The sequence below is a fragment of the Panthera leo genome, chromosome B2 (genome assembly GCF_018350215.1).
Source record: "Panthera leo isolate Ple1 chromosome B2, P.leo_Ple1_pat1.1, whole genome shotgun sequence".
Lineage (NCBI taxonomy): Eukaryota > Metazoa > Chordata > Mammalia > Carnivora > Felidae > Panthera > Panthera leo.
This window is the reverse complement of record NC_056683.1, coordinates 122,573,917-122,600,721: the sequence shown is the minus strand read 5'-3', so window position 1 is coordinate 122,600,721 and position 26,805 is coordinate 122,573,917. Positions and strand designations below refer to the sequence as shown.

The 26,805-nt window shown below is 41.0% G+C and overlaps 1 protein-coding gene and 1 long non-coding RNA gene across 5 annotated transcripts in view; one reads left to right on the top strand and one right to left on the bottom strand.

Moving 5' to 3' along the window:
• Positions 1 to 21,502, top strand: part of MAP3K5 (mitogen-activated protein kinase kinase kinase 5) — a 204,324-nt gene extending 182,822 nt beyond the window's left edge. For all 4 annotated transcript variants that reach the window (XM_042939914.1, XM_042939913.1, XM_042939915.1 and 1 more), the window contains 7 exons: positions 432 to 617; positions 3,684 to 3,789; positions 11,291 to 11,534; positions 16,989 to 17,101; positions 17,842 to 17,954; positions 19,555 to 19,631; positions 20,514 to 21,502. In XM_042939914.1, coding sequence (XP_042795848.1) covers positions 432 to 617; positions 3,684 to 3,789; positions 11,291 to 11,534; positions 16,989 to 17,101; positions 17,842 to 17,954; positions 19,555 to 19,631; positions 20,514 to 20,574 — 900 coding nt within the window. In that variant the 3' untranslated portion in view covers positions 20,575 to 21,502. The remainder of the gene's footprint in view (positions 1 to 431; positions 618 to 3,683; positions 3,790 to 11,290; positions 11,535 to 16,988; positions 17,102 to 17,841; positions 17,955 to 19,554; positions 19,632 to 20,513) is intronic.
• LOC122220418 lies at positions 20,386 to 26,612 on the bottom strand. Its single transcript, XR_006202836.1, has 3 exons — positions 25,663 to 26,612; positions 21,888 to 21,975; positions 20,386 to 20,633 (listed from the first exon to the last, which is right to left on the bottom strand). It is a non-coding gene; the product is annotated as an uncharacterized LOC122220418 (long non-coding RNA).
• Between the last annotated feature and the right edge of the window lie 193 nt (positions 26,613 to 26,805).

The following is a 26,805-nucleotide window of genomic DNA, read 5'->3' as shown; positions in this document are numbered from 1 at the left end:
AAAAAAAAGTGGGATGCTTAACCAACTCAGCCACCCAGGTGCCCCTCATGCTGCTATTTTAGGACTTATTTCTCTAGACTGACTTTGAGCTTAAGATCCTATGGCTCATTGCCTGATATCTCTTTAGCCCCCATTAAAATTTCTGAGCAAGAATTTTATTGCCTCAGCCTGTCCCTGTTCGGGCAAAGCTCTCTACATCTGACTAAATCGTACCTATTCACCAATGTATGGAGTAGGTACCCTTCCTCCCAAAGTCTGATTATTCTTGGGGTGGTGGGTGGGGGTGGGGGTGGAGCATCGAGTTCAAATCTGGTCTTTTTCCCTTAGCTGGGGGCACTTTGAAGCCCAGTTCCCATCAAGGGCTGTGAGAATGGCAGGCTCATGACTAATGTGTCCCACACAGATCAACTGACAGGTTAATTTATTCACAGGGGACTGAAGAACCTAAACTAAAATGGGAACACATCACAACCCTCATTGCAAGCCTCAGAGAATTTGTGAGATCCACGGACCGAAAAATCATAGCCACCACACTGTCTAAGCTGAAGCTAGAACTTGACTTTGACAGCCATGGCATCAGTCAAGTTCAGGTGGTACTCTTCGGTTTTCAAGATGCCGTAAGTATGACATTTTGCTGCTGTCTTCCCACAAACGGCCAACAAAAATCAGCAAAATAAGATAAGATATAAGTTCTGTTATATTTTCTTTCTTTAAGAATGTTGATGAATGTCTTTTTCGATGATTAAGCGTGAGCTGGTTGCCTCTCCGTGAGCTGCTAAACAGCAGATTCATTGTTGTATGTGTTTGCATCTCCCAAAGTTAGATACACGTGATATTGAACACCGTGGGAAATAGCAAAACTAACAGACAGCTCCTGTGGCTGAACTGTGTGCTTATGAAATCACGTAGCCAGTCACTATTTGTTCTTTTGACTTTAGCCACACAGCCCACTGTAGTGGTTCACTTTCTAATTCTGTATGTGGACTGCCATCTAGTGGTCGTTGAGAAAAATGCAATGGTACAGATGGGGATGATCACTGTTAAGTAAAACCAATACTTTTCTTTTTCTTTTTTTCACTTTTTCTCTGGTTTCCATGCACAACACTTTAAACATGTTTGTTTAAAACATATTAATTCGTCACTAAATGAAAATCAATCCACATGATCTAATGAGAGATTGCTGAAGGCTCTGCCCTCTCAAATGGAGTTGCTCTGCAACACCAACTAGAAGCCCGTCTTTCAAAACCCTGATTCAACACACAACATGCTATTCCTGAATAAGACTTATCTGTGGAACTCTGTGGCAAGAAAGCTTGAAGTGACTCCTACAAGGTCTTCACAGGGTGAGGGAGACTGAAATAAGAGAGTTCCTGATGGCGCCTCTGGTATAAATATAGAAGCACTTTGCATAATTGTATTTAAGTCCCCCAAATTAACTCACTCCTAATGTGTTTATTTCTCCTACATAGATGCCTTGACAATTGTTTTTGGTGCACCAAATGATCTCTCATTTAAAACCAAATTATAATCCTTCAATGGCCACTGGTGTTCTCTGAAACTCTGTGTAAGCTTCTTGGTCTTTGTGCTGTCCTGTGGACGGGAACAGCACTCCTGACTCAACTGAGATCCTGGGTAATGAAAGCAACTGGCAAAGCCCATCACTAATAATTAAATGCTAAAGGCACACTTCACTGCAACTAGGGAAACCTAACCATCTGCAAACAGAATGAAAGAATTTACTGATTTTGCACTTGCCCACACATTTGACTTCCAGCCTACAGGCTGGGAAACAAATTGGCCAGTAGAATTCAGATTGAGAGTGGATTTGTTGTAATCATGGGCCTCGGGCCCGGGTCTTACACACACACACACACACACACACACACACACAACTGCTCTTGCTCAATCACTGTCCAGGATGGGAATGAACCCCAATAATGTGCCCTGTTTGATGAAGAGCTATGAGGAGCGGGTCATAGTTCTAGAGGATCCTCTTCCATCTGCTGTGTGGGACTCTTGAGAGAAATGTTCCAGTTACCTAATGCTATACTCCACACTAGTCATAGGAGCAGGCAAAGTCTTTAAGAAATGAAGGTACCAGAACAAACTCATTCTGAAAGGATTTCCTAGAACAAGTGCGAACCTAGCAGTGGTTCACTTCCTTTTGGGAGCAACTACTTTGAGGAATTTCTCAGACTGACTCCTTTCTAAACTGGGGGATTTTTTTGTAATAAGAGAGAGAAAAGGAGAGAGCATGAGTAGGGGGAGGGGCAGAGGGAGAGAGAGAAAATCCCAAGTGGGCTCCACTCTCAGTGTGGAGCCCCACATGGGGCTTGACCCCACGACTCTGGGATCATGACCTGAGTGAAAACCAAGAGTCAGACACTCAACAGACTGAGCCACCCAGGCACCCCTAAACTGGGGGGTTTTGATGGGGGACCAAGGGCAAGAATAAGCAACTGGAACCCCAGCTTTTGGCATGGGCTTGAAGCTAGGTCACCATCTCCCTTGCTCCCTCTAAAATCTCTGGTCGTTCCCCCCCCCCCCCGTCTCTCTGCCCCCCCCCCCCATTCACTCTGTTTCTCTCTCTCAAAAAAAAATAATAAACATTCAAAAAAAACTAATAAAATCTCTCGTCAGAGCCCTGTGGGGAAAATAGCCACTTTTCTTAGAGGGTCATGTCGACCAGCAATTAGTGGAGTTAACTCAAATTTTAAAGAAGCCTCTTTTAGCTTTATGCTAATGGTTATTTTTTTAAATTTTATTTATTTATTTTTAGTTTTTTGAGAGAGAGCACGTACAGTGAGGGAGAGGCAGAGGGAGAGGGAGCCCAGGCAGGCTCCACACTCAGCTCAGTGTGGAGCTCAATCCTTTGACCCTGAGATCATGACCTGAGCCAAAATCAAGAGTCAAATGCCCAACCGACTGAGCCACCCAGATGCCCAATAATTATATTTTTAAGTTTTTATGTATTTATTTTGAGAGAAAGAGAAAGTGCAAGTGGGGTAGGGGCAGAGAAAGAGGAGAAAGTGAGTTTCATAAGCAGGCTCTGCACAGGCAGCGGGGCTCGAATGCAAGGCTCAAACACAGGGCTCAAATGCAGGGCTAAAACATGGGGCTCAAACTCACAAACTCTTACGACCATGGCCTGAGCCAAAGTCAGATGCTCAACCAACTGAGCCACCAAGGCGCCCCTGAAAAAGGTTATTTTTTGAAAGATAATGCATATTATTAGTCACTAAAAAAAAATACCCTTATGACCCAGACTTTCACTGTGAACAGCATTTCTGGAATATTCTAGCAGCTTCCTCCTCAGAGTCACAACACTGAAGGTCAGTGTTTATTTTTATTTAAAGCCCTTGGATTCTTTTTTCCTCCTTTACCACCTCCATCATCCAATCTGAAGTCATCATAAAAAATGGAAGTTGCATGTTCTGAGTCCTGAAGAAGCAACGTTTCATTTAACCAGACTGCCTTTGATTTGCTTATGTGGGGATCACCAGACTTTAATTTGAAATGGCACTTTTTTATTGTTTTCTGGTGACATAAAGAAATTACTCACAGTTCAAGGTGAAGAAACCTCATAGTTGTTTCGTTGATAGAATGTCATCCAGATGGTTTTGTCAGCTAGGTTATTTGCAACTAAAAATTAAAGTAGACTAAATGTCACCCTCTTTCTCCAGGTCAATAAAGTTCTTCGGAATCATAACATCAAGCCACACTGGATGTTTGCCTTAGACAGTATCATCCGAAAGGCGGTGCAGACGGCCATCACCATTCTGGTGCCAGGTCAGAAATAGTTAATTACTTTGCAAATATTTAGTGTTTGATATTTTAGATTACTGTTCAACTATCATTTATGGTGTCTTCTTTACTGTGTCTCAGATCAAGTTAGGCTTTTGTAAAAATCTTTTCAAAGCCACTAAATTAATCTTTATCTAGTGCATATAGTCTAAGGAATGTACTACACCAAGCCAAATGCTTACTATGGGTGAGGAAGGTTGCTTCCTTGTTTTTAAAGAGCATATTTGGATATGGGGGGAAAGAGGAAATTGTGCAGGTGACCCAAATACGTATACATTGTGGTATACAGTTAGCTATGTCCACAAAACACACTCTTGCTGGTGGTTCCCAAACCTGCCAGTGTGCATTGAGTGATGTCAGCAGCTCTTTAAAATTATAGCTTTTCAGGCCCCATCCCAGACTGAGTGAGTAAGAATCTGCTGGGAAAAAGCCCAGGAATCTGATTTTAATCCAGCTCCCAGGTCATTTTGATACACAGCCAGGTTTGGAAATCACTGGTCTAGACAGATCCCAGCTATGTTTGCAGGGAGGTACAAAAGGGGTAGTGTTGATGAAACAGGGTTTTATGGAGTGAGAGACACATTCAAGTTCTAAGACATACTTCCAAAGTACTTTGATAGTGTACTCACTAATGAAAAATTTTAAGCAAAGCTCTTCTGTGTGTGTGTGTGTGTGTGTGTGTGTGTGTGTGGAGAGAGAGAGAAATGATAGATAGATAGATAGATAGATAGATAGATAAATAAACAGATTTAGATACATAAATTAGAAATATGTTATACTAATTTATACATGTTTTATAAAACATTCTAGGGGCATCTGGGTGGCTTAGTCGATTGAGCATCTGACTCTTGATTTTGGCTGAGATCACGATCCCAGGATCGTGGGATTGAGCCCCGTGTCAGGCTCTGTGCTGAGCATGGGGCCTGTTGGGGATTCTCTCTGTTTCTTCTTCTGCCTCTCTCCCCTGTTCATGCTCTCTCACTTAAATAAAAAGCAAAAACCAAAAAAAAAAAAAAAGCCACTCTAAAATAGAAATTTTAAAAGATAATTATGAAATATCTTAAAATTTAGGTTATTTACAAATGGTACCACAAACTTTTAAGTCATCATCAGTCCTTCCGAGTTGTGGGATTCCCTCTCTTCTCTCAGAATACCTTGTTTGTTTTGTGAGGGCACTAGGGTCCATCTTTATATTAAACCTTTGTCAATATTAAGTAAAGATTAGGGTAGAAAATTTGCATAGAAATTTTAAATTAGAAAAAAATTCTACAAAGGCGCTAAAACACATAACTAGCAGTTAGATGTGAACCCTGGGAAAGCCGTGCTAGTGTAAACCTAATGTAATGCTCTAAGGAAGTTAACAGATTCTTATATTTAGATGACTTATCATTGGGATGGTCTTAGATGTGAGGAATGTACTCTAGAGGGGTTATATAGTGAAAAGATGTGAGGGGTGAAGGGGAATAGGTGTGTATTAGAGAGGAACAGACATAGGCAGAAGTTAAACACGGTAGTTTAAGTGAGCAAAGGCACGAGATATTATACTTTGATATATTTAGCATATAAATTATCTGTTAGTCTAATTTTTTAAAACTTCCCTTTAAAAATGGATGACTTAAATGCAATGGATGATATCCTGGAATAAAAAAAAAAAAAATCAGTGAAAAACTTGTGTCTGAATAAAGCCTGTAGTTTAGTTAATAGTATTGTACCAATGTTAATTTCTTAGCTTTGATGACTATGCCATAGTTATGTAAGATGTACTGGGGGGAGCTGGGTGGAAGGTATACGGGAATTCTCTGTATTACCTTTGCGATGTTTCTGTCAATCTAAAATTCTTCCAAAATAGAAAGTTTACAGAGCACGCTGACCTTCACACTGTGGTTAACAGGCTGGTAATTCAGGGAGAGGGCAGAGAGTCACGTCTCCTTCTGCTCCAGCGGGTGTCCCAGGGATTGGCACTCTGCTGTCACCCAACCCATGTGTGGAACGTTCTCTATGAAGAGGGTTTGCTACGGAAAGCTGTTTGTCCTTCCACTGTGAAATCGGTCCCTCTGAGCCTACTAGGAGTTCGAATGAAAACCAAAATTATTGTTTGCAAGCATTTAAAAAAGAAGTGGAATTTTTTTAAATTAATTTACTTATTTTGAGAGGGAGAGTGCCAATGAGCGAGCAGGGGAGGGGCAGATTGAGAGGGAGAGAAAGAGAATCCCAAGCAGGCTCTGTGCTGTCAGCACAGAGCCGGATGCAGGGGTTGATCTCCTGAACTGTGAAATCATGACTTGAGCCGAAATCAAGAGCTGAATGCAGAATTGACTGAGCCACCAAAAAAGTGGAAATTTTAGAGGACAATAACTAGAAGAAGTATTTTTTATATTCCTCCCAGGTTAGGGGGAAACCATATGCATTTGTATGCCAATGCATAAATGATGAAATATGTGAACAAGAGGAATTGATTTCAAGTAGTTGAGAGTTCCATCAAATTTCTGAATGTCCCTAAAGATTTTGTTATACAATTGAGATTCAAAGAAACTGCATTAAAAATGCTTGTCTTGGGGCGCCTGGGTGGCTCAGTCCGTTAAGCGTCTGCCTTCGTCTCAGGTCATGATCTCACCGTTTGTGAGTTCGAGCCCCACGTAGGGCTCTGTGCTGACAGCTCAGAGCCTGGAGCCTGCTTTGGACTCTGTGTCTCCCCCTCTATCTACTCCTCCTCTGCTCATGCTCTGTGTCTCTCTGTGTCTCAATAATAAATAAACGTTAAAAAAAAATGCTTGTCTTCACAATCCCTTGTTAAAAATTCCTTCTAGAGAGAACACCACAAATAAAATGTATATGACATATTGAAATGTATGTCATCATTAGTGCATACATTTCCTGGGTCTGTCCACCGAGAGGACCCAAATCTTAGTATCTAAACACCATTTTCCAGTAAAAGGAATCCGTGCTCCCTGGAGAGATGGTTGATTCCAGGCCTGGGGTAGGGGAAATACAGGTGAGCCTGGAATATCTCGGTGATGCCAAAAAGTAAGGAAGTGCCAAAATGGATGGAGGGTTTTTGAAAGGACACCGCAGACCACACCCATTTGAAGGAGTTCCCAAAAGTGTAAGCCAGAACAATTTGAGCAATAAAATAAAATAATAATAGCCTATTAGAATAAACTAAATATCTGTAAGTCTACACGAATATAAATAATTGAATACACAAAGAAATGCAGGAAAAGAGCCCGCTCTTTTTTACAGAATTCCAGTTAATAAAGGTAGCAGGTATGAGGGAAATAGAACATCACCATTCAGCAAACAGCACAGTAATGATTCCTGCAGGCAAGAAACATCAATGGCTGCTGAAATTAGTAGGCACAGGAGTAATGAGAAACAGGATATTTGAATGGTTGCGCAGTATCTACCCACAAGATTATTTACTAATTGCAAAGGGAAAACAGTGACTTTCCCGTGGGGAAACCAGCAGATACCTCCTTTACCAAGCGATCAAGGTAAGCATTGCCAGTAATAGGACACATCACCCTGTACCTCCTGATGTGAGACCCTTAGTAGCGAACAGCATCACCTTTGTGGTTTTCTTCCCGGAAAACGCACAGCCTCAACCTAAACATAAGACGTCGAACTCCAGAGGAGGGTCATAGTACTCCTCAAAAGTGTGGAGGTCGTGGGAGATAAAGAAATAGCTGGGTACTACCTCAGACTGGAAGGGACTAAGGAGACATGATAACAAAATGCAGTGTGGGATTCTGGTTCAGGAAAAGGACATCAGTGGGAAAACTGGTGAAACTCAAATAAGGTCTATGGATTACTTCGTGGTGTATCAACGTCCATTTCCTGGTTTGGATCCTCGTCCCACCGTTCTGTAAGATGTCAAGTTTGGGGCAAGCTGCTGAAGGATATACAGGAACTCTCTGTACCATTTCTGCAACTTTTTTGTTATTCTAAAAGTATTTCAAAATAAAAAGTACAAAATAAAGAAAGTATTCAATCTTCTTTCTCCCCCCAAAAAGAGCACACAGAACAGAGAGTACAGTGCAAGCCCCTTTGGAGTTTTTTTCTCAGGCAGTTTTCTCACTTGTCATCAAGAATCAGCCTTCAGATGATTGGCAACATCGAGTCTCTGTTGTTACAGTCTGGCTGTGGGTGACCAGATGGAGAAGTGCTGAGCATAGAGACCATGTTGGCAGTGCTAAGAGAGAATTGATAATGTAGGCATACCAACTACATTACCAAAAAATTTTAAAACTGCTAAAGTACTGGGTACTATTACCAGTGAGGCTGAACTACTCATGTGCCCTGTGTCCACATTAATGTAAGATGACCAGCATTCTGAACCATGAGCTTCCACTGCACTGACACAGATTGTGATCTTACTTGTTATCAGAAATACCTGGGGTTAAAGAAGCTTGGTCTGATTATTCTCCGGGGAAGGAACCAGTTGGGGTGGTGGCTGCGGGTAGGGAAGTGGGAATAGTATTGTTGTTTGATCCCCTCTTGCCGTATTAGAAACCGGCACTGGCTCTGGTTTCCCACACATGGGCTTAAGTGCTACCCACTCGTTACAGGGCCCCCTGAGTCCCCGCCTTTCTCCTGACACTTGCCTCTCTCCTGACAGTCCATTCTGCCTTCCACTCTTCTCAGCGGGCTCTGGACCATCAGTTGAACTTCCTTCTCTCAAACACCTCTGCCCCTTTCTCCACCAAGCCAAGGCTTTCCCCTCCTCCAGAGTCCTGCTTAGGCTCTTCTGCTTCCCTGAATCAATGACTGAACCACCACTGGATCTAGTCACTGCAGATGTACTTTATTTACCTCTTTAGCATTCCTAATACATGTACGTGTGAATGGTATAGGTTGCTAGGTCTATAACTGAGATCATCTAATTTGTGCTTATAATTTCATGTTATCTTTGTACCTGCTCTTATGGCTCTTCCCATATGCATTCTAGTTCTCCTTTAGATTATTACATCTTTGAGGACAAGGACCAGATGCTCTATCTCACTTGCATATTTTACGATGTGTGATTTGATGATGTGTATTCAGGGGGCCACCACAAAAGTCCAAAATAACAAAGTATTGCATTTGCTTACAATTTTCTACTTGATTCAGATTATCGGAGAGAATTTTTTCAGTCTTTTACACATATATAAAATTGAAATTTATGATAAAACATACAGAGTTAGGGCTATGTAAGGAGATGTTTAAATATAATAATAAATATCAGAAATTTTCCCTCCCCAAAAGCGACATTATAGTCAACAGCACAATAAAACTTTTTAATTGTTTTTTTTTTTAATTTTCAGTTTAGAGACCATAAAAGAAATTTAAGAATAATTTTAGAAAAATTTAAAAGAGCTAATCTTGTGTTCTAATTTAACCTAGAATTGCACTTTCTTAAATTACTTTTAAAGCAAGATTCTTAAAATTATTTTGTTGCCTTATAAATACAAGTAATCCTAGGAGTATAACTCTTCCATTCTGCCAACATTTTTTGAGAGGCTAATATGTCCTAACCTCTGTACTGGGTTCTAGGTTTACAAAAGTAAAACACCTGATTTTGAGGCCCTCCCACTCTAGATGAATTAGGAAATGGAATTTTGGAAAGAGAAAAGAGATGATGCAGAAAGCAGAGTAGAGGTGGGGGCTTGGTGAACCTTCCGAGATAAAGGGCAGGATGTGAAGAAGTTAGAACCCTTGTGTACTGGTAGTGAGATTATAAAATGGTGCAGCCAGTATGGAAAACAGCATAATAGCTCCTCAAAAAATTTAAAACTAGACTTACCATACGATCCAGGAATTCCTCTTCTGGATATATATCCAAAGAAGAAATTGAAAGCAGGATCTCAAAGAGGTATTTGCACCCCCACATTCATAAAAGCGTTATTTACAATAAACCAAGATGGGAGCAACACAAGTGTCCGCTGACGAATGGATAAACAAAATGTGGTATGTACGTGCAGTGGAATATTATTCAGCCTGAAAAGGGAAGGAAATTCTGACACGTGTTGCAACATGGATGAATCCTAAGGACATTATGCTAAGTGAAGTAATAAGCCAGTCTCAAAAAGACAATTACTGAATGATTCTACTTGCGTGAGGCACCTAGAGTAGTCCAACTCATGGAAACAGAAAGTAGAAAGGCGGTTGCCAAAGACAATGGGGGAGGGGAAATGGGGAGTCGGTGTTTCATAGGTATAGAGTTTCAGTTTTGCAAGATGAAACTTATAAAAAGTTTGCAACTTTAAAACCAGTTCTCAATAGGGGTTGAGCAACAATACAAATATACTTAACAATATTGAACTGTGTACTTAGAAATGGTGAAAATGGTAAATTTTAGGCCAGGCATTTTTTTTTTTTTTTTTTTTTTTTACTACAGTGAAAATTTAAAAAATAAATAAATAAACAGAGAGATAAAGGAAGTCAGAGCTACATAAGCCTGGCCCCTGAGGAAGGGCACTCTGATTTTTGTTATGGGCAAGACATGAGGTGTTTTTTTAGACTGTTGAATCTGCAGTGCTGGCTTCCCACCAAGAATATCTAGGAGGTATCGGATGCAACAGGATCGGGGCTGGAAATATAGTTTGTTATCCACACGTTACAAATACTCAACTCTAATAGATTTGAATGAGATCAGCTATGGAGAGTAAGAAATATAAAAAAAGTGAAGGGTAGAATTCCAGGTTCCAGGTTCTAGGTTCCAGATGGTGGATAGAAAAAGGTCTGAAGAAAAGACACAGCAGCCAGAGATTTAGAGGAAAATACCTTCCACAGGTCCAGTAAAGTAAGGAAAGAAGAGTTACCTGGAGGATTTGTTACCCAGTCAGCCTTTGGTCGCCTTGCCCTGGTGGCTGCATTGGTGGTGGGAAGGGATCGTCTGTTCCTCCCCCTGGAGCCATCTCCCCACACAGGGGCTCTTGACCTGTGGTTCATGGACTCTCTGGAGCCCGTGGCAAAGGGACTCAGGATATCTGGGCAAAATGTTGTATGAATGTGCTTTCCTTCTGCAGAGAATCTCCATGGCTTTCGTCAGATTCTTGGTGGGTTCTGTGATCCAATAAAAGCTCCATGTGCCATCATAGCGTGTGGAGTCCAGATCCTGCTACCCTGACTTCACTTAGATTATGAACGTCGTAGTTAATAGTTGCCAGATATTACGTAATCTAAAAAATGGATTTCACTTGCATGAACAAATGTTTATGTTAACAGGTTTTTACATAATTGCCTTTCCGATTTTAGCATTTTCCCACATATCTTATGTGCAGTGTGATCATTTTTCTTCTGTGTGAATTAGATCATTCCGAGTTAATACATCGTGTGAATTTTGCAGATTCGCTGGGAAAGAAAGCATAAATTAACGCACAAAAATCCATCCCTACTTTTGGAAAAGCATTTTGGAATCCATATTGATAGCAGGGGAGAGGACATTCATGTCTTAGGAAATGAATTAGTCAGATTTTATTAACACTGTTGTTGATACTACGCCTCACAGAACTGAGGCCACATTTCAGCCTCGCATCTGAGAGTGATACCGCGGATCAAGAAGACTTGGATGCGGAAGATGAGCGTGAGGAACAGCCTTCAAACCAAACTGTCCAAAGACCTCATGCTGTCATTGAAGATGCCGTGGCTACCTCAGGGGTGAGCACGCTCAGTTCTACTGTATCCCATGACTCCCAAAATGCTCACCGATCACTCAATGTGCAGCTTGGAAGGATGAAAATAGAAACTAATAGGTAAGTCCTATTTTCACGTGAGTGGCTTTCTTTTCCCTTACTCTTATGTAAGTGCATTTAGGTTTTCTTTACAGTTTGGTCCACAGAGAAAACAAAATAGGATTCCTTTGTCCCATTCACGTAAACTTGGCTTGATACCTTTCTTGATCAAACAAGAGCGGTTTGTCGTTGTCTCCTTAATCAAAATCATTTTCTGCGTATTCTACCAATTCAAGCCTTATTCAGCACCATTCCTTTGATTACTGATTTATCTCCAAGTACACTGAGATTTTCACAATAGTTGTAACTTCAGAGACTATCTTGGACACAGAATCAGAGCAGCATGTATCATCCAAGAGACAGCTGAAAGACAGAAAGTCCATGTTCTTGAAAGCCTGTGATTTGGAATATCCTGTTCTTTTAGGAGAGGAAGATCTCTGCTTTTGAAAAGATACATTTAATGGTGCTGAAGCTTTGCATTTCAGAACCTTGAAAGAATGAGCAGTTGATTGCATTTAGGATTCTGTTTCATTTGGAATATGCTGTGTCATATCTGGACTTTAATTTTTCTTGGAGAATTTGGTAATATAGAATCTACATGTTAAGGTGATTAAGTGAAGAGTAAATATTTCCTGTTCTTCACAGATGTTGGCACAGTTCAGGGGCTGAGTCTATGATTTATAGCTTCCTGGTGCTGGCTACAGTTGACAATGTGGGCAACTGACTTTCTGACTCTGGGTTTACAGTTTATAGTAAAAACCTTTTTTTTGGGGGGGGGCGGCGTGAATCAATAGAAGTTCAAATACTTAGTTGAAAATCTTAGTTGTTCACCAGGGAGATAAACATATGTTATTTCTAGTTTTGAGTTTTAAGTTTTTAAAGTTAAGCTTGAATACCAAGCTTAGTACGAATAGTAAAGCTCATCCTATACTCAGAAACAGAAATTTTGGTTGCATGACTAAGTAAATCCATATGTATCATCTATGGTTTGCATAGAGCGAAATCTTACTGAAAAAAGGGAAATTTTCTCCCTGACTTCCAGATCTTAATCTTGTCCTCTGAAACCCAGCTCTTACTGGGCATCATTACTACTTTAGTGGAAGAATTTGAATCTTTTCTCCTCTTCAAAATCCTCCTTCCTTCAAAATCCTTAGTGTCCTTCATTTCCTCCTCTTGTCAGACAGCACCCCAATCACGACACTGCGTCCATTAGAGTAGGTGTTAACTTTAGTCATGTTTCTTTTTAGTTTATCCTCTGTCCTCCGATCCTGAATGAGCTGTTGTTAATACCCCTCTCTGATCTCTGGAGGAGGAATGTTCGATCCTTACTGTTCTGGACCATCCCCAACTCCTCCTCCACCCATGGTCAGAATTATACATGCAATAAAGCTACATTATTTACCAGTAAGCTGGTGTATTTGCTTCTCTCGCCCTAAAACCTTCTGTCTATATGCCCTGGCTTATGTCAATAGAACCTGCCTGTCCTGAATGCAGCCTTTTCCTTCTCTCCTTAGACGACGAGAGTTCTCCTGGCTTACACCCTGTCCATGTCCTCTGTCCGCCATACTTGCACCGTGCCATGCACGGCCCCTCAGGGCTGCTTTTCTGAGGGGAGCAGCTGGCTGAGGGCCTGCCTGCCACGTGTTCCCATCTCTGCTGAAAAGGCTACAATTTGCCCTGTTTCTTCATTGCATTAGGAGCATGGTTGCCTTTTCACAACAGCCCACACAGTTCTCTACGTATTTACACTTACATCTGTGAAATCTATAGGATTATGAGCCTCCTTTTTCTGTTTCTAGTAATATCACCTCATGCATGAAAAAAAAAGGGCAGCTGTTCTGGTACTAAGCAGTGGAAACGAGAGATTGATCACGTCTGTAATTTTTAGTTGAAGATCACTTGGTCTATAGAGGTCCATCTGTTGCCAAATAAACTTAGAGGAAATGTTAGATTTAGGAAATGTTAGATTTAGTGTTTAGGAAAGGTTGTGGCCCTCACGTTAGAAATCTTAAGCTTATCTACCCTATGACCCAGCAATAGCACTGCTAGGAATTTACCCAAGGGATACAGGAGTACTGATGCATAGGGGCACTTGTACCCCAATGTTTATAGCAGCACTCTCAACAATAGCCAAATTATGGAAAGAGCCTAAATGCCCATCAACCGATGAGTGGATAAAGAAGATGTGGTTTATATACACAATGGAATACTACTTGGCAATGAGAAAGAATGAAATATGGCCTTTTGTAGCAATGTGGGTGGAACTGGAGAGTGTTATGCTAAGTGAAATAAGTCATACAGAGAAAGACAGATACCACATGTTTTCACTCTTATGTGGATCCTGAGAAGCTTAACAGAAGACCATGGGGGAGGGGAAGGGGGAAAAAAGAAGTTAGGGAGGGAGGCAAACCATAAGAGACTCTTAAAAACTGAGAATAAACTGAGGGTTGATGGGGGGTGGGAGGGAGGGGAAAGTGGGTGATGGGCTTTGAGGAGGGCACCTGTTGGGAGGAGCACTGGGTGTTGTATGGAAACCAATTTGACAATAAATTTCATATTAAAAAAAAAGAAATCTTAAGCTTATATTTAGGACAATCACTGATCAAAGTAAATCAGGTTTATCCAGCTCTCGATTATTAGATCACCGATAATAATACCAAATGGAGAAAATAACAGGATGGCTTTAGAATGCATATTTTACTTATATTTCCCTATATGTTTACATAAAATGTTCTGGAAATAATTCACTTGATGGCAATTATTGGGACAGTAATGCAGGACGATAATGCAGAGTTAGCTAAAATTTAACTCAGCCAGAGCTGACTGTTTATCTAGGACACGATTCCAGAATTACCCACCCCCACCCATCTGAGTTAAAAAATCAACCTCAGGGCAGATGGCTTTACCAAGCTTTTCTGGAACAGAGGGGCAGGCAATTGCCTTAATTTTGCAGAACTTCCCTGTTAACTTGTAGGCAAAGGAAAAATAAAACTGATGGCCTAGTTTGGATATGTTCTTAAATCATTTTTGAGAGCTGGATTTGGGACAAATGAAGTGGCCTGTCAGTGCCCTTCTTCCAATGTTAGGTTCTGGCTTTTAAAGGTAAAAATAAAATATCTAGTCCAGACACACATAGGTTAAATTCTAGAAAAAGTCACTGTGTTCTTAAAAAAAAAAAAAAAAAAAGGAAAAAACAAAAACAACGGAATAGTCATCACTATTCCATACATGTAAATTAGCAAGGAAGACAAAACCAACAAATTGCCCACTTAAAAATTCATGCTGAGCTTGCTATCCATTTCTTCGAATTTGCCTCTTGCTGGTATAGATAAAACTCTCCCTTGAGCCTCTGCTTTCCTCTCGATTTCGCTTCCTACTGCTCAGTCCACCTAATTGTGTGCAGCTTACTCCGCAGTTGTCTTTTTTTTTTTTAATTTTTTTAATGTTTATGTATTTTTGAGAGAGAGAAAGCGCGTGCGCGCTAGTGGGGGAGGGGCAGACAGAGAGGGAGACAGAATGTGAAGCAGGCTCCAGGGTGGGAGCTGTCAGTACAGAGCCTGATGCAGGACTCGAACTGATGAACCGCAAGATCATGACCTGAAGTCAGACGCTTCCCCAACTGAACCACCCAGGCGCCCCTCCGCAGTTGTCTTTAAACAGCCAGTCTTCCTCAAACCACCTTCTCTGGCTGCCTGTCGAGAGTTTTCCTTTTTGTCCCACTTCTGCTGCCTAATGCTACCCTGATCCCTTCTCCCAAGGGCCTCACATCTGTGTCCTGTGGGGAAGGAGAAGGAACCCCTCGTGAGCCCTGGGAGGGCTCTTTTCCCAGGGCCTGAGGCTGCAGGAGGAAACAGAATCGCCCTCACTGCCAGCCAGGCACTGCCCTTGGCGTGTTAGCTACTGCTGTCTCGTTAGGGAAGTTTTACTTTTCATTTTCACAGATGAGAAAACTGAAGCCGAGAGGCGCTCAGTAATTTGTCAAAGTTCACACAGGAAGAGTGTGGCTGAGCCAGGATTCAAGCTCAGGGCTGACTTTCAGTTGGGCCTGTGTTGCCTTCAGAGCATGTCAGCTGAAGCAGAAACAAACTTTTGGACCGGCATCTGGTCCTGACTTCAGTCTCTCCATACCCAGAAAACAAAACAAATAGTTTGCTAAGAGGGTACACGACAGTTTATCTTGATGATCTTATGAATGACTATGTACCTTAACTTTCTGGAATTCTGAATCCTAGTCACCCAAAGGTAGTTTCCTGAAAAATCAGAGCATCTCCCTTCCTAACTTGGAATTTTTTTTTCAGAGAATGGTGTTAGAAATGGTGAGCAGGTGTCCATGTGGCTCTCCACTGCATAGTGAACGTTTCATGGGCAAAACTATGGCATCAGTAATATGTTTCTCTTTGTTTCTTTGGAGAATGTATCATCGGGTGTCAACTAAGAACCAAATGTACCAGGAACACAGCTACCCCTTTACCCACGTCACCAGCCTCCTTGAGAGGCAGAGGAAGGACAGGAATGCCTACAACAATCCTAGCAACAACCGTTAACATTTACTGAGTAGTTGTTATATGCCAGGTACTATAGGTGATCTCATCTATAGTTCTCACATTTTCCCTGTTAAAAAAAAATGACTGTCCTTCTGCTTTGCACTGATTATTATATAGTCCATCATCATCTTTTTTTTTGATGAGTCATACATGTAAAATATAGGTCTGTTAATATTATATATATTTTATTTTACTTTATATATCTATTTGTTTGCCATTTATGGTCATAAAAGGAAACAATAAAACATCTCTGAAGATTTTGGCAGTCAGGGTGGAGATTTTGAATTCTTGACTGGAAGTGCAAGTCTTCTAGAGCTTTGCTACTTTGACATGAGGGTGGGGGAGGGGTGATCTGTGGCCCAGCAACAGGAGTCTCACCTGGGAGCTCATTAGAAATGCAGAATCTGAGGGCACCTGACTGGCTCAGTCAAGAGCATGCAACTCTTAATCTCCAGGTCATGAGTTTGAGCCCTACGCTGAGTGTAGAGATTACTAAAAAAATAAATAAGCCTAAAAAAAATGCAGAATCTCAGACCTACCCCAAGAACTACTGGAACAGGATCTGCATTTCAATAAAATCCCAGGGGTGTCTGTGTTCCTTATAGCTTGAAAAGCCCGTATCTAGATCTAGAAGGTCACTCTGGCTACTCCAGCTTTATTATCCTGTCAACTGATAGAATTTTCTCTTTCATGGGGTGCCTGGGTGGCCCAGTCGGTTATGTGTCTGACTTCGGCTCAGGTCTTGATCTCACGGTTCACGAGTTTGAGCCCTGCGTCCAGCTCTGTGCTGACACTCAGAGCCTGGAGCCTGCTTCGAGTATTGTGTCTCCCTCTCTCTCTCCTTCTCCCCTGCGCATACTCTCTCTCCCTCTCAAAAATAAATAAATGTTAACAAATTAAATATATATATATATATAATTTTATTTTTCAGATTACTGGAAGAATTGGTTCAGAAAGAGAAAGAATTACAAGCACTCCTTCATCAAGCTATTGAAGAAAAAGACCACGAAATTAAACACCTGAAGCTTAAGTCCCAACCAATAGGTGAATAACAGAAAATGCTAAAGTCACCCCGTTACACCAGGCGGCCACAAAAAGCTGAGAAAGCCAATGGGCAGTTTTATTTCATGGCTTAATTGGCACCTGTCACTTGTACCACAGCTACAAGCAGAAATTGCTTTTAAAAAATGTCCAATTCTTAATTGTAGCAAACTGTAATTTTGATAGGCCTTAATTTTAAATAATGATTCGTGGTCATGTTTTCCTGAGATTATTTGAGGTAAATAGGGCTCTCTGCTTCTTTGGTCTTTATTTCTTTTTAAAATTTTTGCAATGAGATTACTAGAATAAAAATAATACTATTTTTGTCATTTTTGCATTTGTATCTTGTATATTCTATGCTTTTTTTTTTCCATATTGTTGCAACTAGTGAAAAAAGAGACCATTATGTAATTATGTGGTTCTCTACTAACTATGCTCATGTTTGTTGCATGAAAAACGCACAGTACAATTTTGGTGCAATGAGTTTATTCTAAGAAAATAAACTTGATATGAAAGTATGAGGTGGGGTATCATTACATTATTGCTTCTGCCTCTCCATTTATTAGTAGTCTTTAAGAATTTGTTTATATTACCACGTATCCTGCCAATCTCAATTCTATTATACTCTGATTGAGCAAAATCTTTTAAAGTATTAATAAATGTCTCTTGAGTGGTGGGAGGGTCTCAGATGACCTCTGTTAAGAGAAGCTAAGAATGTCCCTCCCTCGCTAATTCTGTCCTAGATATTCCTGGAGTGCCTGTGTGTCACCGGGATTCTCTGGGCACAAATGCTGAAGAGTCTGAACTTGCTGAATGGCTGAGAGAAAAGGGAGCTGATGAAGACACTATAAGTCGGGTAAAGAAAACTGCCCGTGGGACAAGCTTTTCTTTTGCTTCATAATGTTGAATGCCTACCGCGTGCGAGGCATGGGGCATGAACCCTGGTGAGCAACTCAGGCCCAGGCCTGCCCTCCTGCGGCTTACAGACTAGCATCCGCAGATGGAAATCAAATAATTCCACAGATGAAGCGTAAGGATACCCTGGTAAACTCTATGCAGGAAAGGTTATCAGGAGTTAGGAGACAGAGAGAGGGAGAGGTTGAGAAATGTTCTCTTAGGAGGTGATGAATGAGCTCAAGTCGAAAGGAGTATGTAGGAAGAAACCAGGCTGTCTGTATGTATATTGGGGGAGGGGCAGATGAGAAGGGAAAATCTTTCGGGGTAGGCACACAGTATGTGCAAAGACAGGGAGGCGGGCAAAAGCTCTGTGGTCTAGGACCCCTAAGGGTTTTTATATTTTTGAATTGAAAATGAGGATGAATGGAAAAATCAAGACAAAACTAAAATCTTCAAGTTTCTAATTCTCTCTTTTGTTTAACTTTTTAATTCTCTTGCAACATTGTTAGACTCTGCCGGGCAGTAGCTCTGTATTGATGCTTAATAAAATAAATCTAGGCAGTCAACCTGTGTCAGGAACAAACACTTTCCCTCTAAGCCATATTATATCTATAATAACCTAATTCCCGTCTGCTCCTTACAGACTTTGGTAATCAGCATGAATAGCACTTACATTTTAAGATTACATACATGTATATACACATACACACAGACATACACGTATATGCACATACACACAATAAGAAGTCATATTTTTTATAGAAAGGGCCCCAATACAATATTACATTAAAACTTTAGCTTTCTATTTAATTTTTTTAAATAACTAAGAATAAAGATATCTTTTCTCTTTACTTGATAATTTATTGATTTACCAGATAAAATTTAGAGTTTCCTTAGAAATCTGCATTGAACAAGCTACTGCTAAGTAAATTTAAATAACTCTCTTGCTTCTGGGGAATCATGGGTCCATTCAAGTTCTCCAAAATATTTATTCCTGGAGCTAAAACTCAAATCACAATTAAGGAGTAGTAACTGATGATCCACTAAATCATTGCCCCCCCTTTTTTAATTAAAAATTAAAGCTTCAGTTTAAATTCAGGACTCTGATTACATAGTAATTATTAGAAAATACCTTTTATTAGCTGTGAAAAATAAGTTCAGAAATTAAGTATAAACAATACCTTTCCAGGAACACTTTTTATCCACTTGAGAAAAATAAACACAGCAACAAACCTCTAAAATACAAACATTCTCTTATAAGCAGCAGATGTAATTACAAATGAGTTTTATCTATTCATTAAAAGGCCATTGCAAAATTGTGTTGCATTTAATTGTTACACACTCAGAAATCATAACTGATGTATTTCTTTGTAATTATTTTATAACGGGGTGGGGGCAGTACTTTTCCCTAATAATTTCAGAAGATTATGTTTTTTAGTAGATTTCCTTTTAGGTTTACTTTTAAATGATTGCCAATGTCTAGATTATGGATAGAGTTTACTATTTATTAAAGGTGTGCAAAACATCTGACTTCTGTGCATATTCTACCTTCTCCACAGTTTCTGGCTGAGGATTATTCACTAGAGGATGTTCTCTACTATGTTACACGTGATGATTTAAAATGCCTGAGACTAAGGTACCACTTCTCTATTCTTTTTTCATAATGGAGAAAGTGCCCTGGGCAGGGAAGTCTGGGCTCCTGTCCCTGCTGGGCCCCTCGCCAGCTCTAACCAGCTGAGGGAACTTGAGCTCCACTCTCCGGTTCTCACCTGCTCCGGGTAAACTGTGTCCATTGGACCAGGCTCTTACTGCGCACTCTTATAACCAGTATTTCTATATTAGTAAATGCAAATCAACTAAAAGACTTTCTTGATAATACAGCAGACTGAGACCATGAGGTTCTTTTAAAGCTGCCTTTAACAAATGCTCTAATTTAGTTCGTGATTGTGCCATACCTATTAGAAATATTAGGACAGCTGCTGATTTGCCATCCACATGCCCTGTATAACCTGATAGGGTTTCTTAGGATAGTTTTTTCTGTCAGGCCAAGCATATGCGTAAAGACACATTCCAGGACTGCTAGAAATCTAAAATGATGCTTTGGGATGGTTCAGTGTCTCACTTTAGCGCAGGTCATGATCTCACGGCTCGTAGGTTCAAGCCCTACAGTGCGCTCTGTGCTGACAGCTTGGAGACTGGAGCCTGCTTCAGATTCTGTGTCTCCCTCTGTCTCTCTGCCCCTCCCCAGCTCTCGCTCTCTCTCTCTCTCAAAAATAAACATTAAAAAAAATTTTTAAATAAAATGATGCTTTAGGACCTGCTAGTTTGTGGAGGCGGAAAGGAAAGGCACGTAGGGCTGACGAGAAAACAGGTACAAAAAGAATACACGATGACTGGTAAGACTTTGGATCTTCATGTTCTGATCAGAACAGCTAGAGGCTAAGAATCACTATTCTGTATCAAGGGCAGTCTTCCAAATAGGGTGTCGTCTTCATCATGTCCTTGTGTCTCTAACCAGGGGAGGAATACTCTGCACGCTGTGGAAGGCCATCACTGACTTTCGAGACAAACAGACTTGACCGTCGCTCAGTTTGTTTCCAACCTTCCGTGGAGACTCCAGCAATACGGAACTGATCTTCTTGGGGGAGGGAGAGGAGAAAGAAGCTGCACTTTAAATCCAGTATTTGTTTACTCGTGTTAAAAAAGAAAAAAAAGACAAAATACACTGAACTGCTTCTATTTCTAGAATTCATAAGGACTCTTTGTAAGGACTCTCCAAAAATAATCCTACACATTAGGATGCTGAGGACTATTTTAGTCTAAACATTTTTATGGAGATATTTTTAACTCGGCACCTGTTGCACCTCAGCCCAATGTTTATTTCACACGAAACAGAACATTTCATGGGACTGTGCATCACTGGAACAAAACCAAAATGTGACCATGACTTTGTAGGCTTATGTGTGTTTGTAAGATACTCTGAGTAGAAATGCATAATTTCAATTATTGTATAAAGTTTATGTTTTTTTTTTAAGTGTGCAGAATCTGAAAGCAATGGTTTTTACTTACCTATATCTGTATTAATTGTAATATCGACTATATTTTGTAATTTAAGTTTCTGGCCCCTAGTACATTCGAGTCGTTTATGTACTACTGAACTGTACCAGTTGCACATGCCTGAACCATAGTAATGTTAGCTTGTTCTAAAGCTATCCATTGTGTCATATTTACTCTAGTAAATAAAAAGACTCTTCACATACTGTTTGATAAATTCTAAGGAATTCTTATTTTGTTTTGACAACCTAGACAAACTGCTGTGTCAAATTTCTGGCTGTTTCTCCTGCTCTAATATTAAATAGAATCTGTCTTCTATTCAGGTAATCAAAGAACAAAATGGATATGCAAGTTGTCTCTCAGGGCCACAGGGTGGTAAGAGAGAGGAGGAAGGCATAAAGAATTTATATAAAAGAAAGTCTCTGTGTTTTTCTCAAGGCTCCAGGTTCTCTTGAATGACTATTGTATACCTCAGAAGGTCTGCAGATAGCTTCCCAGGGGAGAACACCCTGCATTTTCTGTCTCCTTAGTTTCAGTTCTCATATTTCAGGGAACTGTTTCTATTTTAAGGTGAATATTCCATTTTCTTAGCCTGCCCATATTAACAGGGTGAAGTCTGAAACTCCTAGAGAGATGGATGAGATAAACACACTTCTTAGATACAGAGGAACCTACCTGTTTATTATGCAAGATAGAAATAACATAGAGCTTCACGTATCATGACTTGACCTATACGTATATAACGGTCTTTGATAAAACAAGAGTCATCTTTATTTCTATGTGAAAATCAAGGTCCAATATATCTTATATTGCATTAGACTGCACAGAAAGTCCTCACCATTATTTTCTCATTTGATACTTGTAACAGCATAGCTGCATCATTTTTTACAGCCCAATCCCAAGGACAGATAGTTGCCTCTTGTATCCTGTGGGGAAATTTCAAAGGAAGGGAGATGTAAATTAAGTGATAGGTCATTTCACTCATCCTGAGACACAGTGTAATTCTTAATTAAGCCACAGTCCATATCCCCAATTCTAATGCTTCAGTGCTTCTTTTAGGTTGCATATTGGATCAAGGAGTGCCCGGGTGGCTCAGTTGGTTAAACCATCCGACTCTTGGTTTTGGCTCGGGTCATGATCTCACATTGTGGTTTGTGAGATTGTGCCCCGTGGGATTCCTTCTCTCCCTCTCTCTCTTTCTCAAAATAAATAAACATTTAAAAAAAGATTGTATATAGCATCAAGCTACTCATCTTCAACCAATTCTTTATCGATATGGTCTTTCCTTGGTATCTTCCTCCCACCCTATTTTTGTGGGCAAATGTTCCTCTATCCTTACATGGTTCATAAGACATTCCTAGGCCAACATCATTAGGTTTTTGTCAGAATTTTGGGCCTCGGTCACAAAAGAAGGCAGTTCCACTATGGCCCAAGTTTCATTAAAGGTTTCACTTGAAAGGCATTTGGCATCAGTCTGGGCCAGTGATTCTCAACCCAGCTTCACAATAAAATGACTGGGATGCTTTTTTAAAAACACTGATGCCACCACCACAGACAGACTGTTTTTATTGATCTGCGTAAGGCCCGCAGATCCTTTAAAAAAGTTCTGCAAAATGATTTAACACTACCAAATCCCACCTCCTTACTCCAAGAGACACCTGGAGAGAGAAATGGGAGAGCCTCTTTCCACAGAGATGGTAGTAAGATGGTTACTATTCATTGTTCATGTAACGTAGCAGGAGGCTAGACACGTAGGCCTGGAGCACAATCATCACTTACCTGTGACCTCGGGCAAATTAACTCTCCGAGACTCATCTTCCTCACTTGAAATAGGGAAAATAATGTACCTTCCTCATAGGGTTGTTGTAAGATTTAAATAGTGCAGGTAAGATGCTTAGCGTAATGCCTAGCAGAGAGTAAGCAATCAGATGCTGCCTGGTGCTGTTATGTCTTATCATTCAACCAAAAGTATTTATTACATACTTATTGGGTACTACATACTGGGGTGCATGAACAAGACACAGTTCTTGCCCTGCGAAGTTCACTGTCAGAGGTGGAACAACAGAACACGTAAAACAAAACAACCAGCACACATAGTAAGTACTATAGTTACATCTGACTGCCAAGGGGTGGGGGTGGGCGGGGCCAAGAAAAGCTTTCCAGAGAAGTGAGACCCAGAGCTGTGCCTGGGACAATGGTTTGTAACTGAACAGTTATGCATGGGTGGTGGTAGTCTCATAAAAGAAATAAAACCAGAATTTGTTGGGAAAAGTAGATCCCATGTTTCTTTTGAACCATATCTTGATCTCTTGCTCCAAGTTCTGTCATTGCACATTTTGTTTCATTCATTTCTAAGCCATTCCATAAAACAGCCTGGCAAGGAGGAGTTATTTAAACCACTGGAATGCCTACTATGTGTGAGGCAATGTAGCAGCAGCAGGAGGAGAGATCTACATGATGCCTATCAAGTTCAGAATGCATGCAGCATGCATTATGTCATCAAGGACATCTGTAATTTGTAAACAAATAAAATAATTGGTGGCTTCAGACATTAGAAACACCCTATAGAGAAACAGAAGACAAAGTCCTTGCCACCAAGTAATTCATATCAGATCAAAGAGACAAATTTGCAGTAACAAATCACACTTAGTCCATGTTCAAGGCTAGATGAATGCAAGCCCACAAAAACCTGGAGACCTTCAGAGGACAAGCTGGCCAGGAGCCAGGGCAGGTGGAACGGGCTTTACTGAAGAGGGACACCTCAACCTGGGCGTTGGAAAGAAGGAATTCAGTAAGTCAGGACCAGGGAAGTCAATCGGGGTAGAAAGTTCCAGGAACAAAGGCTGGAAGCAGGGATTTGCAAGATGTTCCGGAGAAAGCGAACAACTTTTATATTACGTTAGAGCACACCAAAATTTTAACTCCTCTTAATTTATACTTGGCTGGAAATATGAGTTCTAGAAATATAAAGTGGAAGGGGAGAGCTCAGGGTGATGATGGGGATGATGGTCAGGAAAGGAAGTGGAGTCGGTATTTAATTATGTAGAAATGGGAGGGGCGTCTGGGTGGCTCACTAGGTTAAGCATCCATCCGACTTTGGCTCAGGTCATGATCTCATGGTCCATGAGTTCAAGCCCCATGTTGGGCTCTGTGCTGAGAGCTCGGAGCCTGGAGCCTGCTCCGGATTCTGTGTCTCCGTCTCTCTTTCTGTCTCTGCCCCTCTCCTGGAAGATGAATCCGGTGAAGGTGTGTTGGGATAATTAGAACAGAAATTGGACAGAGCATATCAGAGATTGTTTTAGATGTGAATGAAGGTCTAGTAGCAGTTAGAGCAGTAGGAATTGAGAGCGTGGAATTAAAACCATACATTCACAAGATTTGGGACCTATGATTTGGGCAGTGATGACAAGGGAGAGGAAAGAATAGATTGAAGCTATGTCAGTAAGAGAAGAATTCAAAAACAGGTAAGTTTGAAGGGGAGCTTATTTGAGGCGATGAATCAATGGCAGAGCATTATGACAGAAATGTGCAGAGACCATTGAGAATGTATTGGTGGAAGTCAGGACTGAGGTTAAGGGTATATATTCTGGATGTAGGAGTCACCTTGATGGAGATCATAGTAAATGAGGGCTATGAGAGATAGAAAGGTTACGGCCTAAAATGTTGGGAAAAGGAAGGTTTGTGGATGGTTTGGGAGGAATGAGGAATTTCAATCAGCAACAGCGGCAAAAGGACTGGTCACAGAGGAATGAGAAAAACCAGCCAGTGGTGTAAGCCAAACAGGAAGACAATCAGGGGATCTAGTGCAGCAGAAAGTGTAGGGGAATGATGGATTAAAAAATAATAGGTAAATTTGATTTTGTGACCTGGAAAGGTTTTATAGACAGGCAAGAAAGGCTTACAAAGCAGGTTGAACAATGATAATAAGACAGTGGCACCAGAGTCCACACATTTATTATCTTTGATGAACAGAATGTAGGACAATAGATTTGCGAGGGTGGGATGTCAAGGAAAGAAATTTCCAGAATCAAAGAGCCCTAAATGTACTTGTTGGGTTCAAGCCCCTGAACAGAGTCGCATTTTAGGAGTAGGGAGAAGGGAGGGAGGAAGGAGGTTTCCAAGGAGAAAGGAGGGGGGATGGATGGCATTAGGAGGTCTGGCTCCTCCCCTGGAAAGGGGAACCTTGATTATTCCAAGAGATTCTGAGATGGGTGTCGAGACTCAAGACAGATGGCTTCTCTATTCTAAGTAAAGTACAGCACAAAGTACAACATGGTGGTGTGTGACATTTAACAGATGTCATCCCTTACTGCATTTTCATGCAGCAGACCACCCTGTTACAGACACCGCACTAAGTTTGAAACACATAGCGTATTCAGGGCCTAAGTGTAAGATTTGGGTGTGTTTCTTATAGCACTAATTTTTGTGTAACTGACAGACTGAAACATAAATTAACAAAAGAATGCACAAAGAGATAAGCACATATCCCAAATAAACAAAACCATACACACACACACACACACACACACACACACACACACACCAATAAGTCTTGCTTCAGTGGGGAGGGAGGGGATAGGAGGTATATCAAAGAAAAGAATTCACTGGCTTACTTGAGTAGGTAGTAAATCAATGGCCTTCCAGAGTTCAACTCTTTAGATTCAAGTATCTTTCTGATGTTCACAGGAAAGTGTCTCAAACTCTGATGACTTCGTGTAGTAAAAAATATCTTTGCTAAGATCCAAGCTGAGGTCTACAACTGCCTCCACCCACCTGGTACTTTATTTTTGTTGATTAGACATCTGGTAAGAGTTGTGTGAACATGATTTAGGAAGATCACATAGCTAAATGATCAGTAGAAATAAAGAAATGGCACTAAGGGAAAAATCCATAGTAATGGATCACTATGCCAGACCATGGCATCAGTGTCCCTTATGTAAGCAAAACCCCTACCTACCCGGAGAACCAGTAAACCAAATAAAAACAGGCTACTTCTGAGCTGAATGGTGGGTTTTTACCCAAGGATGGTGAGAACTGTCATTCTAGTAAAAACTCCAACACTGTTCCCAGACTCTCTTGGGCCTCCAATGGATTCTGCTGAAGTCCTTGAAAGGGATTTAAATTGCTGGGAACTTGCTGGTTATGTTCGACCAACAGAGACTGTACTGTGGGAGTGCATTTCTGTGCAGCCAGGCAGAACTGGTCGCTGCTCAATTTTGTTCCTTATGTTTCCATTTATGCAAGCTACTCCCCCGCCCCCACCCAGCATTTGGTTACTTATCCTTTATTTGCCTCATAGTGCAGAAATTGGTTTCTCCTCGGCTAATAATGTTTCTTTAAAAAAAAAAATGTTGCCTATTTTTTCCCTGGTCTTCCTGAGCAAGCCAGAAGTCACGCGGTAGTTATTACTCGGAAATCAAGAATAAGAAGCCACATCACTGGGCACAAGTATCCCTAAGTTGTGTGCCCTGGGGCTCATCAGATACAAAGGCCTGGTGAAAAGATAATGGCGTCGTAAAAAGCAGATAGAAACCGGAACCGGCGTGGAATCTGGCCCGTGTACTTCGGCTTTCCACGTGGCATTATATTCTTGTAGTTGTCACCATGAGCTAAAGCCCTGGCGAAGTCAAAACTGAGCTTCAGACTTCAGAGGGGAACAGAGCGTCCAGCTGCCCTCGCCTCGCCTGGGCTGGTCCTCAGACCGTCCCAGTCGCATGCGCCACTGAGTGTCGTCGACCCCCCTCCAGACCCCGAGG